This window comes from Tamandua tetradactyla, chromosome 8 (assembly GCF_023851605.1).
Source record: "Tamandua tetradactyla isolate mTamTet1 chromosome 8, mTamTet1.pri, whole genome shotgun sequence".
Classification (NCBI taxonomy): Eukaryota; Metazoa; Chordata; class Mammalia; order Pilosa; family Myrmecophagidae; genus Tamandua; species Tamandua tetradactyla.
In genome coordinates this window covers 66608984-66620880 of record NC_135334.1, presented here as the reverse complement: position 1 = coordinate 66620880, position 11897 = coordinate 66608984, and the positions used below count along the sequence as shown (strand labels likewise).

Below are 11897 nucleotides of genomic sequence, written 5' to 3'. Positions count from 1 at the left end.
GTTGGTCTCCAGTGTCTTGGAGTAGCTAAAAGAAAAAATGAAAAGTGATGGAACTGTAACTCATACCAAACTTTCATATCAGTTCTATCAATATTTGTTAAAATGTATGTGGAAGTTTACTGCTTTGTTGTATATATGTTATATTTCACAATTTAAAAAAAGTTAAAAAAAAAAAAAGAGCCAGAGTATTCGTGATGATCATTTTAATTATAAGGTGTCAACGAACAGATTAATACAAACTCGAGATGTCATGGAAATTTGTTCCATAAAATTCAGAAAATAAGTATCAGTGAAACCAAAGCAAGCATTTTGGATACTTCAACGTACTGGATGGAATTCTTCAAGAATATCACCATAAGTTTTCTTATCTGTAGGAAGAAAGATCATAACAGTAGATTTATTTGTAATTTGTTTTAAAAATGGTATTTCCTAAAGAAAAATTAATATTCAACATTCCTACAGATGGAAATCCCTAAGAATTTCTTATTTTCTTGTCCTCAACCATGGCTTGGCAATTACAAACATTTTGCTTCATTGAAGAATAACTTCGGAGGAATCTGTAGTAATATCTAGATGGCTACCAGGAGAGGCAAGGAGTTAACAGGGTGGTGGAAGGAATGAACAAGGAGGGGCTGAGGTCAGTTAGTAAGGGACAGAAGTTGATGTGTCAAGCTCTCCATGCTCCTGCTGCCAGTGCATGTGGCTTCCGACAACTGACAGTGATTTGCTGCTCGGAGACAGAATAAGCCCATGCAGTTAGATGCACTCCTGCTGCCAGGGGCACAAAGGAAATATGTGCAGGTGAAGAGTCAGAAGGTCTGCACTACAGACAGCTCAGTCTTGGGCCTCACTCTTAGGAATCAATATTTCCAAGATTCCTTCCAGCTCTAACATGCAGTGGCTCTAAATATTCCCCATTCCCTGACACATCTACTCTTCAAGCTTTGTATGAGTCTTTAAACTCTTCACAGTCAAAAAAGCTGTAGCATTTGATCCAACCACGCAACATCACATATGTGATTGAAGATCATGAGAATATAAAATAGAGTAATAAAATATTACAACAAGCTAGGACCTTGGAAATCATTCAATCTAATAAAATTTAAATGTTTTATGGAAAGTTATTGTTTAATGGGTAAAGAGTTTCTGTTTGGGGTGATGATGTTTTAGTAATGGAAGGTAATGATGATAGCATAGTATCTTAAAGTAACTAATGTCATTGAATTGTACACTTAAAAATGGTTAAAATGGCAAATTTTATGGTATATATGTGCTGGTTTGATTCTATTATGTATCATAGAAAAGCCATGTTTTAATCCTGACCCAATCTTGTGGGGGCAACCGTTTCTTTTAATCCTGATTCAGTACTATAGGTTGGAAACTAATTATTAGATTATTTCCACAGAGATGTGACACACCCAATTGTAGGTATGACCTTTTGATTAGATGGAGATGGGACTCCATCCATTCCAGGTGGGCCTTGGTTAGTTTACTGGATCCTTTAACAGTGGAAATGTTTTGAAGGGAGTTTAGAACAGAGACATGGGTGTTTGGAGGTGTGTGGAGCCCAGCAGATGTTGCCAAGTGCCTTCCCATGAGATGTTAAGCAAGCCTCAACCTGGAGACAGCAAGGGAAGCCAAGAGATGAAAGCCAGTAGTGGAGAAACAACACGAAGAAACCCCACAGAACAGAGGCTGAAATCACCAGAGCCCAGGAGCAAGGGATTGCTTCCAGCTGACAAACATGTTCCAGACTCATCAGCTTTTCTTGAATTAAGGTATCTTTTCCTGGATGCCTTAGTTCAGACATTTTTATAGCCTTAGAACTGTAAACTTATAACTTACTAAATTCCCTTTTTAAAAGCCATTCCATTTCTGGTATGTTGCATTCTGGAAGCTTAGCAAACTAATACAATAAAAAAAATGTAACATGTTTTACATTAAACATTTATATGACTGAGAAAATCTATTTATGTATTTATAACTCCAAAAATTTCCTACACTCATTTATTCATTCACACAGTTAATAAGGTTCTGTGTGCCAAACACTGTGTATATCTGGGAGAGACAAAAGAGTGTCTTATTAAGTTCCCAGCCTACAAAGAGCTCATATATGTGCATATCTGTGCTTTGTACAGGTATGAAGAATACAGACAAGAACACAATCATATTATTATGTGATTAATATAATGTAATTATATAATGTCTTGTATAATTACATTCATAGTTTGTACAGAGATCAGTAGGTAGTACTGAAGGTGTCCCTGACTGTAACTGGGTGAAGGGTTCACTGACATGATGAATTTTAAGCAGAAATTTTCTAGGCTGTCAGAGTGGGAACAGGCGCAAAAGGAGGAAGAACATATAAAGAGGATACTACAGGTACAAAGTGATATAGGGTAGGTTCAGGACAAAGCACTTTGTAAGGCACAAGATGAGAGATGGAAAACGAGGTTAGAGAGCCAAGTCTGAGCCAATCTTGCAGGGCTCCATGCACTTGAGATCACTATTATTTTTTAAGTGCCTCTATAGGCTCTGTGCCAGAAATTAGGGAAACAAAAATGAAGGAAGAATCAAGGTTCAGAGAGGGTCACAGACATATGCATTCAATGTGGAGGACAAGAGGTATTGGTGGGGTGTTTCTGTCAGAGGACAGGAAGGGAATTAGCCTAGCTAAGGGAAATAAGCCACCCTAAGGATTCTGGATTTTATCTTAAAAGCAATGGGTAGCTATTTAAACTGGAGATGTGATCAGATTTGGTGTCAGCAAAACTAAGACTGAATGAAGGCAGAGACAGGATAGAGTCAAATGTAATTTAACTGAGCCAGGGTAGTGGCAGAGGGAGAAATGAAAGAGTTAAAATCTGAGAAATATTTAGAAAGTAGAACTGTTAAGACTTAATGACCAATGGGAAGTGAAACAAAGATGATTCTTGGGCTTCTGGCTTGAGAGTCCAGGTTGAGAGTAGTACCATTCACTAAGGGAGGACAGCGAGAAGGAGGTTTGGAAAGGCAGAAGGTGACATGAGTATTGTTTGCTGTACCTCAAGGGCACAGGATACTCAGTCAGAAACTGGATATATGAATTCAGATCTATAAAGATTTAGGTGTTATCAGAATATAGAAGGTACCTGAAGCAACAGGCATGGATAAGATTAATCAGGGAGAATGGTACAGATTTAAGACCAGAAGACTGAAATACCTTTTTCAGGAAAATCCTCTGGATGTGACTTTATATATGCAATCATATCATGGTCCCTCACAGCATACATATAGTCTTGACGTTTTAAAAGATAATATCCAACAAAAATAAAGGAAGTAATATATAGAAGCTGGCGATGTATACCTGAAATTCAAAGAAGCAAAAATCAGTTAATGTGTATTAAGAATTACAATTTTTACATCTTACATTTCAGATACATATTGTTATGGCACGTCTTCCAATATTCCATAAAAACAAACAAAAAAAACTTTACTATATGGTTATAATTGAAAAACCAGCCTTCACCTTTAGACAGCCAACATCCTCCTAAAGAAGTCTGGCAATTATGAAAAGTAACCCTAAGTTTACAAATGCAACTACCAGAAAAGAATAAACGTTTTTTATTTAGGTTTTATAAAATTCTGTGTGATAAAAGGTGAATAAGTAGAAAATCCTGAATGCCGGATTAAGCATAGAAGAAAAAAATCTTTTTCTCTTTTTCAATACATTATTATTACAGCTAAGTTAACTTGTATTCTACAACCTGCTCAGGCTGTGATGAGACTGAGGTAAAGTCCTCTACAAATGTTTTAAAAGTAGTTTGCTTTGTCTCCATATTCTGATTTATATTTACACATTTATTTATTTTTAAATTAATTAAAATTTTTTTTAAATACCAAAAAAAACCCACACCAATAAATGCAAACATTCTAACTTTTGATCATTCTGTTCTACATATATTATCAGTAATTCATAATATCATCACATAGTTGTATATTCATCATGATAATTTCTTGGAACATCTGCGTCTATTCAGAAAAAGAAATAAAAAGAAAACAGAAAAAAATTCGTACATACCATACCCCCGACCCCTTTCCCTCATTGATCACCAGCATTTCAATCTAAATTTATTTTAACATTTGTTCCCCTTATATTCATCTTTATTCCATATGTTTTAACTCATCTGTTGATAAGGTAGATAAAAGGAGCATCAAACACAAGGTTCTCAAAATCACAGTCACACTGTGAAAGCTATATCATTATACAATCATCTTCAAGAAACATGTTTGAACATTTATTGGTTACTAATACAGCCATTTATCTCATCCTTTTTTGACTGAGATGGTATAATTTAGGAATGCCTAGAGTGTACAATGATAGTGACTAAATATACAAATTTTAAAATGTGTTTGCATGAGGAAGAACAAAGGAATGTCAATATTGCAGAGTGTTGAAAATAAGTGGTCATTCATAATTTAAAAACTTTAATTTCTGTGTGAAACTAAAGCAAGAAATGTTTATTTAGTGCAAAATTTATATTCAGACTACTGCATTTTCTAATTTAACTTATATGGAACCTTGAATCGGGCATGAGATTTTGTTGGTTTGTCCAGGTTAGTGTGATGCCCCAATAAATCCCAGAGTGATCTGAACAGTGAATAAAGAAGTATTTGCAAAGTGCCCTTGGGAATAGGGAGGAAGGGGAAAAAATTCAACTTTCCCATATGGAGAATTCCTGATATCCTCACAAGCAGAGGGGACAATCAAATCAACAGACTGAGCCCTCAATCTTGGGGTTTGCCCCTATAAAACTTATCCCAGCAAAGGACAGACTAAGTCTACTTAAAAATAGGTCTAAGAGTAACTCCTAGAGAACTTCTTTTGTTGCTCAGACGTGTTCTCTCTCTAAGCCAACACAGCAAGCGAACTCTCTGCCAACACCCCCTCTACGCTGGACATGACTCCCAGGGGTGTAACCTCCCTGGCAGTGTGGGACAGAAATCCTAGGATGAGCTGAGACTCGTCATTAAGGGATTGAGAAAACTTTTTCAACCAAAAGGGGAACAGAGAAATGAGACAAAATAAAGTGTCAGTGATTGAGAGATTTCACAGTTGAGAGGTTATCCTGGAGGTTATTCTTACGTATTATATAGCTATCTCCTTTTTAGTTTATGGTATATTGGAACAGCTAGACAGGAATACCTGAAAATGTAGAGCTGTGTTCCAGTAGCCATATTTCTTGAAGATGATTGTATAATGATATAGCTTTTGCAATGTGACTATGTGATTGCGAAAACCTTGTGTCTGTGGCTCCTTTTATCTAATGTACGGACAGATGAGTAAAAAACATGGATAAGAAATAAACAAATAATGGGGGAACAGAGGTTAAAATAAATTGAGAGTAGACTGAAATACTAGTGGTCAATGAGAAGGAGGGTAAGGGGTATGGCATGTATGAGTTTTTTCTTATTTCTTCTGTTGGAGAGACACAAAAAAATGATCATGGTGATAAAAACACAACTACGTGATGATACTGTGAGCCATTGATTGTAACCATGTCAAGAATGTTTGTATGTTGTTTACAATAAAGTATTTTTAAAAAAAAATTCCTTTTTTGTCTTCTCTTTTGTACCTTCTGAATTTTATATCATTTGCATGCATCTCCTATTTAAACCTAAACTGTGTTTTTTTTTTTTTTAAATCATCCTATTATGAGACACTGGAGATTAAATTACATGATCTAGGGAAAACCAAAATTTAAGATGTGAAAGGGAGATTCCAAGATGTGAATTCTATATAAGGAAATATATTTTGCAAAAGGCTAACTACAGGTTTGATTTTCTAGCTATGCCCCAGAATTTCATCCTAGCTTTCTTCTCTTCTTATCACATACTCAATCTTTTGGAGAATTCATTTAATCTGATAATTTTATCTAACATTCATACGCTGATGACCCATAGTATGTCCAAACCAAATATCCATATTGGATAATATGTATTGAAATGTTTGAGACATGTCCAGTTGAATACCAGAAACGAGCTCATTTCCTTCCTATTTGGAGCTTTCTCACATCTCAGACAATGATAGGGCCATTTACCCAGGAATCCAAATCCTAAACAATTATTACCCTTTTTTCTACCCTCTTCCCCCAAATACAGTCACTGAGTCCTTTCAATTCTACCGTGTAAATATTTCCTTTCCTTACCTTAGGGAACTTATCTGTCATTTATAATAACTGGCTAACACACCAACATTCATAATGGATTGCTTACTTTATCTCTTCAAATCGAGCAGAAGCTCCTTCAGGGCCGGGGTGGTATTCATCACCCATACACCCACTATGTTACACAGTGCCTGGCACAGAGAAAGAGGTTAGTAAATGTTGGACAAACAAAGGCATGGCAAACTGTGTGTAATGAGAGATAAGGAAAGGAAACTTTGTCCAGCACTTTCTGTGTGCCAGGCACTTTACCTATACAATTTCACTTAATTCTTACTACAAATACAAAAAGATTAATTCTCTTCATTTTACAGACCAGGACACTTTGGCTCTGAGAGGCCTGACCAAATAAGTTGCCCAAGGTGACAGATGGGAAGCAGTGGAAGAGGGCCATTTAGTTCCAAATGTTTCATTATACCAAGTGACAGGCTTGGGCAAATGTGCACTAGTGATCAAAGGGAGAAAATCCCATGTTCCCAGAGGCAGAAGTATTCAAAGATCACTCTTTTCTGTGGTGAGGGTCTTGTCTAAGGGAGATGGGATTTAATTACTATTTGAGCACTGCAGGTGCTGGGATTTGGTGGACTGGGAGCTGACTTCCAAGTATGACATCCAGCTGGAAGGAGGCTAAAGAGGCACAAATGGGTGAACTCGGATTGCCTAACCATTGCATTAGCTTTCCTTCCTCACTGGGCTCCCTCAGTCCAATCCATGCTTTACGTTACTGACAAAGTTTACCTTTTAAAACTACACTCCCCCCATCTCTCAAAATTTGCAAGGTTTCTGCCTGCCTAGGGAATGAATAGCTTTAACTTACCTTCTTTGTCACTCTAACTCTGAACACATACTCAAACCATCAAACTGACCCCATTCATAGAGGCCCTTGCCTACAGATCAAAACTAAATTCAAAGACATCTCTTCTAAAGCTTCCCTCCCCCTCTCCCTTTGGAAAACCATACCCCATGCACAGCTACTGTGCCAGCTATTACTAGGATACTCAGTCTCTCCCAGTAGTTCAGTGACATCTTTTAATTTTTTTTAATTAAAAAATATTTTTATTGTAAAAACTTAACAAACATGCAAACATTCTTGACATATAAACATTCTGTATATGGTGTACAATCAATGGCTCACAATATCATCACATTGTTGTGTGTCCATCACCATGATCATTTTTTGAATATTTGCATCACTCCAGCAAAAGAAATAAAAATTAAAAAAGAAAAAACTCATACATACCATACCCCTTACCCCTCCCTCTTATTGACCACTAGTATTTCCATCTGTCCAATTTATTTTAACCTTTGTTCCCCCTATTGTTTATTTTTTATCCATTTTTACTCATCTGTCCATACCCTAGATGACAGGAGAATCAGACACAAGCTTTTCACAATCACACAGTCACATTGTAAAAGCTATTATCATTATAAAATCAACTTTAAGAAACATGGCTACTGAAACACATCTCTACAGTTTCAGGTACTTCTCTCTAGCCACTCCAATACACCATAAACTAAAAAGGGGATAGCTATTGTATATACATACATACAACTATATAACTGTATATATATATATATAAAACTATATATGTATATATAACTATATATATATATATATATATATATATATATATATATATATATATACATAAAACCCGTAAGAATAACCTCCAGACTCTTTGGAATCTCTCAGCCACTGACACATTATTTTGTCTCATTTCTGTCTTCCCCCTTTCGGTGAAGGTTTTCTCAATCCCTTGATGCCAGGTCCCAGCTCACCCAGGATTTCTGTCCCACATTGCCAGGGAGATTTACACCCCTGGGAGTCATGTCCCATGTAGGGGGGGATGACAGTAAATTCACTTGCGGTACCGGCTTGGAGAGTGAGAAACCACATTGTTCAGCGACATCTTACTAAGCAAAATAGCCCACAGGTTTAGAGCCAATTATTCAAAGTGCAACCCAAAGACCAGTAGCATCAGCAATACCTGGGAGCTTGGGAGCAAAAGACAGACTATCAAGTCCGTCCCCAGACTTACTGACTCATAATTCACATTTTAACAAGCCCCCTAGCTTATTCATACGCACATTAAATTTGAGAAGCAATGGTTTCCAATACACTGAGGTCTAAAAGCAGGCTCTGCTACTTCCAACCATGTGACCTTGAACAAGCTGCTTTAACATCTCTAGGGTTCAGTTTCCACATACGTGGGTAACACCTCCTGCTAAGGTGTCCTGAGGATTAAACGCTATGATATACGCGGTGTCGGCTGTGCATGGACTGAACGTTCATTTCTGCACACACCACAACGCTCAGCCTAAGAGGGAAGCAGGTAATCCAGGCGGGGGTCCTTCACAGACTCACTGGGATCGTGGGTTAAGGCCTTGCTTCGCTGCATTAGTTTCCTAAAATGTGAAGTGACGCTATAGCACTAGCTGATTCGGAAGAGCTAACGCGGCGCAGACACCCCAGGGAGGCGAGGGGGGCCAGTTAGGCGAAAAGACTCCAGAAAGGCGCAGGCACTACAGGAGAGCCTGTAGAAGGGCCGGCCCGCACCCCTACGAACCCCCTCTTGTCCCGGCTGAATCCCGCCCGCGCAGCCCTCACCAGCCGACAGCACCGGCCTCCGCCGGATCGCGTTATCAATCAGGCCGGTACAGTAGCCCATGAATCCCGTGTAGAGGAGCCGCGGATCGGTCAGCTTCGGCGGGGGCAGATTTCGGGCTTCGTCTGGCAGGAACTTTAAGGGCTCTCGGCCCGGCCGTCCGTTCATCATGGTGCTGCCGTTCCCACCTGAGGCCTGGCCTCAGCCGCCAACTGCAAGAAAAAAGAATACGACTACCGCCCGGGCCTAAACCACAAGCTTTCTCCCCGGAGCACCGAGGTGAAGGGCATCGCGCGAGGCAGTGCGGCTCACAAAGGCTTCCCCGCGTGCGCTGCAGCCGACACCCCGCACGCAAGGTTCCGGGCTACTGAATGGTTCACCCTTGCTCTCCTGCCGCCCGCTCGCGTTCATCCTGCTGGTGGGAGTGGGAGATCCGGGGCCTGGTACCACGGGATCGAGGAGAAGGCCAAACGAGGCAAACTGGGCGAAGATTGGGAGACACGTTTTCTAGCTTCCCCCTTCCGGAATTGCCTCTCCCTTCCCCGCTCCCGAATCATCTTTGCATCCAGCACCAAGAAGTGGTCATGATGGATAGTTTTGAAAAGATTGAAACCTCATAAGAGCTAGTTTTCATTTTCTGGGTTTCCATTTGTTCATTTGCCCAGGCTTACCCTCCAAAACCTAAAATGAAGGTGGGACTCCGGCCAGCAACAATGAATTCAGAAAACCTCAGGATTGGATCATTTAGCTAACTCGAAATCCAGTCTGAGCTGTGGCGCCCTGGAACGTTTCACTTCTGGTTCTTCAGGTACTTGTACGGAGTTGAGAGAGGAGGGACTCCCTGAAGGTTTGAGGAATGCAGGAAAGAATAAATTTATAGTATTCTGCCAAAATAATTGTCCAGTCTGTTCACCTAGCTGCAACACTTGGGGGAGTTTCGAACTTTTAATAGCTCTGTCTTTAGAAAGCCCTTTCGGACTTTGAGCTGAAATGTATTCCTACCGTGTTCACTCATTAGTAGGATTAACATTTTATCTAGGTGAATGCCAATTAAGCCAGAGGTTAGTGTGAAAAGGCACGTATTTATATACCAAGTGGAAGAATTAAAAGTCAGTTGAGTGATGAAGGATAGACCTTTCATGCCTATAAAAAGCACTCCCTGATCTGTGATGTTTCAAGTTAGGATTTTCCAAAGGAGTGTTTTTGGGAACAATTTCTGAAATCGCCTTTACCCAACCCCCTTTCTACTGAAATAGTCTCTTCCCTACTTGTTTGGAAAAAAGTTTGCATTTATTCTGTTTGAGCTCCCACCTCTCCCTATTTATTCAGAGGAAGTTTGCTTCACTTCAAGAAAAGTTACTCTGCCTGAAAATGTAGAGCTGTGTTCCAGTAGCCATGTTTCTTGAAGATGGTTGTATAATGATACAGCTTTCACATTGTGAATGTGTGAACCTGAAAACCTTGTGTCTGATGCTCCTTTTATCTACCTTATCAACAGATGAGTAAAACATATGGAATAAAAATAAATTATAGGGGGAACAAATGTTAAAATAAATTTAGATTGAAATGCTAGTGATCAATGAAAGGGAGGGGGTAAGGGGTATGGTATGTATGATTTTTTTTCTGTTTTCTTTTTCTGAATTGATGCAAATGTTCTAAGAAATGATCATGATGATGAATATACAACTATGTGATGAAAAAAAGAATGTTCATATTGTATGTTGATTGGTTTTATTAATAAAAATTAGAAAAAAAAAAGAAAAGTTACTGTTTCCTTAACCTATGCAGCAACTGAGAAGGCGGGTTCTAACCAGCCTGAGTTTAGCCACTGAGCATGCTAAGTGTTCATGTTAAGACCCGACATGATTGGCAACAAAGCCTGTTCCGCTAAATACCACCTTTTAGCCTGCCTTTTCCCCAACTGGATTAGTCCACGTCATCTCACCCCATCCTTAGCCACTCCCTTTAGCCCACCTTCTCCAGACAGTATAAAACCCACTCCATTTAAAAAAAAAAATTTTTTTTAATGGGAGACTACTGTAGGGATTTTCCTCCTGTCTCCTTACTGGTTGACTATGCAATAAAACTCTTTCCTCAAAATCCTGGTGTCATGGCACTGATTTCGGTAAAATCACCCCAGTTTTGGTGGCAACATTGTGATGATAAAAAAGTATTTTAATTCCATCCTGACCAAAAGGGGGATTTTTGCACATTAATTTTATATCCTGCCACATTGCTGAATTTATTAGCTCAAGTAATGCTGTTGATTTCTCAGGATCTTCCAAGTATAGTATCATATCATCTGCAAATAATGAGAGTTTTACTTCTTCCTTTCCAATTTGGATGCCTTTTATTTCTTTGTTCTGCCTGATTGCTCTAGCTAGAATTTCTAGCACAATGTTGAATAATAGTGGTGACAGTGAGCATCCTTGTCTCTGTCTGGGGAAGGCTTTCAGTCTCTCGCCATAGAATATGATGCTGGCTGTTGGTTTTTCATATATTCCCTTTATCATATTGAGGTAGTTACCTTTGATTCCTATCTTTTGGAGTGTTTTTATCAGAAAAAGATGCTGAATTTTGTCGAATGCTTTTTCAGCATCAATTGAAATGATCATGTTATTTTTCCCTTTTGATTTGTTAATGTGCTGTATTACATTAATTGATTTTCTTGCATTGAACCATTCTTGCATTCCTGGTATAAAACCCACTTGGTCATGGTGTATAATTCTTTTGATGTGCTGTTGGATTCAATTTGCTAATATTTTATTGAGAATTTTTGCGTCTATGTTCATTAGGGAGATTGGCCTGTAGTTTTCCTTTCTTATAGCATTTTTACCAGGTTTTGGTATGAAAATGGTATTAGCTTCATAAAATGAGTTAGGTAGAGTTCCTTTTTCCTCAACTTTTTTTTGGAAAAGTTTGAGCAGGAGTGGTGTTAGTTCTTTCTGGTATGTTTGATAAAATTTCCCTGTGAAGCCATTTGGCTCTGCACTTTTCTTTGTAGAAAGATTTTTGATGACTGATCGAATCTCTTTACTTGTGACTGGTTTGTTGAGATCTTCTAGTTCTTCCTGAGTCAGTATAGCTT

The 11897-nt window shown here is 38.6% G+C and overlaps 2 protein-coding genes across 7 annotated transcripts in view; both read right to left on the bottom strand.

Annotated features, from left to right (window-relative positions):
- Window positions 1-188: 188 nt before the first annotated feature.
- NDUFC2 (NADH:ubiquinone oxidoreductase subunit C2) lies at window positions 189-9137 on the bottom strand. The gene is made up of 3 exons (XM_077113466.1): window positions 8812-9137; window positions 3203-3346; window positions 189-368 (listed from the first exon to the last, which is right to left on the bottom strand). The coding sequence occupies exons 1-3, from the start codon at window positions 8978-8980 to the stop codon at window positions 319-321; spliced, it is 363 nt and encodes a 120-aa protein (XP_076969581.1). The 5' UTR covers window positions 8981-9137; the 3' UTR covers window positions 189-318.
- A 245-nt stretch (window positions 9138-9382) lies between these two features.
- The window catches only part of ALG8 (ALG8 alpha-1,3-glucosyltransferase), a 58636-nt gene continuing 56121 nt past the window's right edge, over window positions 9383-11897 (bottom strand). For 2 of the 6 annotated variants that reach the window (XR_013156721.1, XR_013156720.1), the window contains exon 11: window positions 9384-9650. The gene's annotated coding sequence lies outside the window, so the exon portion shown is untranslated. Of the gene's footprint in view, window positions 9651-11897 lie in introns of all 6 variants that reach the window. The other 4 variants (XR_013156719.1, XR_013156718.1, XR_013156717.1 and 1 more) reach the window with 4 other exon arrangements.

Excerpts from the sequence above, each read along its gene's own strand:
- NDUFC2 (XM_077113466.1), bottom strand. The coding sequence starts at position 8,980 with ATGATGAACGGACGGCCGGGCCGAGAGCCCTTAAAGTTCCTGCCAGAC. Across the intron at positions 3,347-8,811 it reads GAGGCCGGTGCTGTCGGCTG|GTATACATCGCCAGCTTCTA; the intron begins GTGAGGGCTGCG and ends TTTGAATTTCAG. Across the intron at positions 369-3,202 it reads AGAGGATTTTCCTGAAAAAG|ATAAGAAAACTTATGGTGAT; the intron begins GTATTTCAGTCT and ends TTCTTCCTACAG.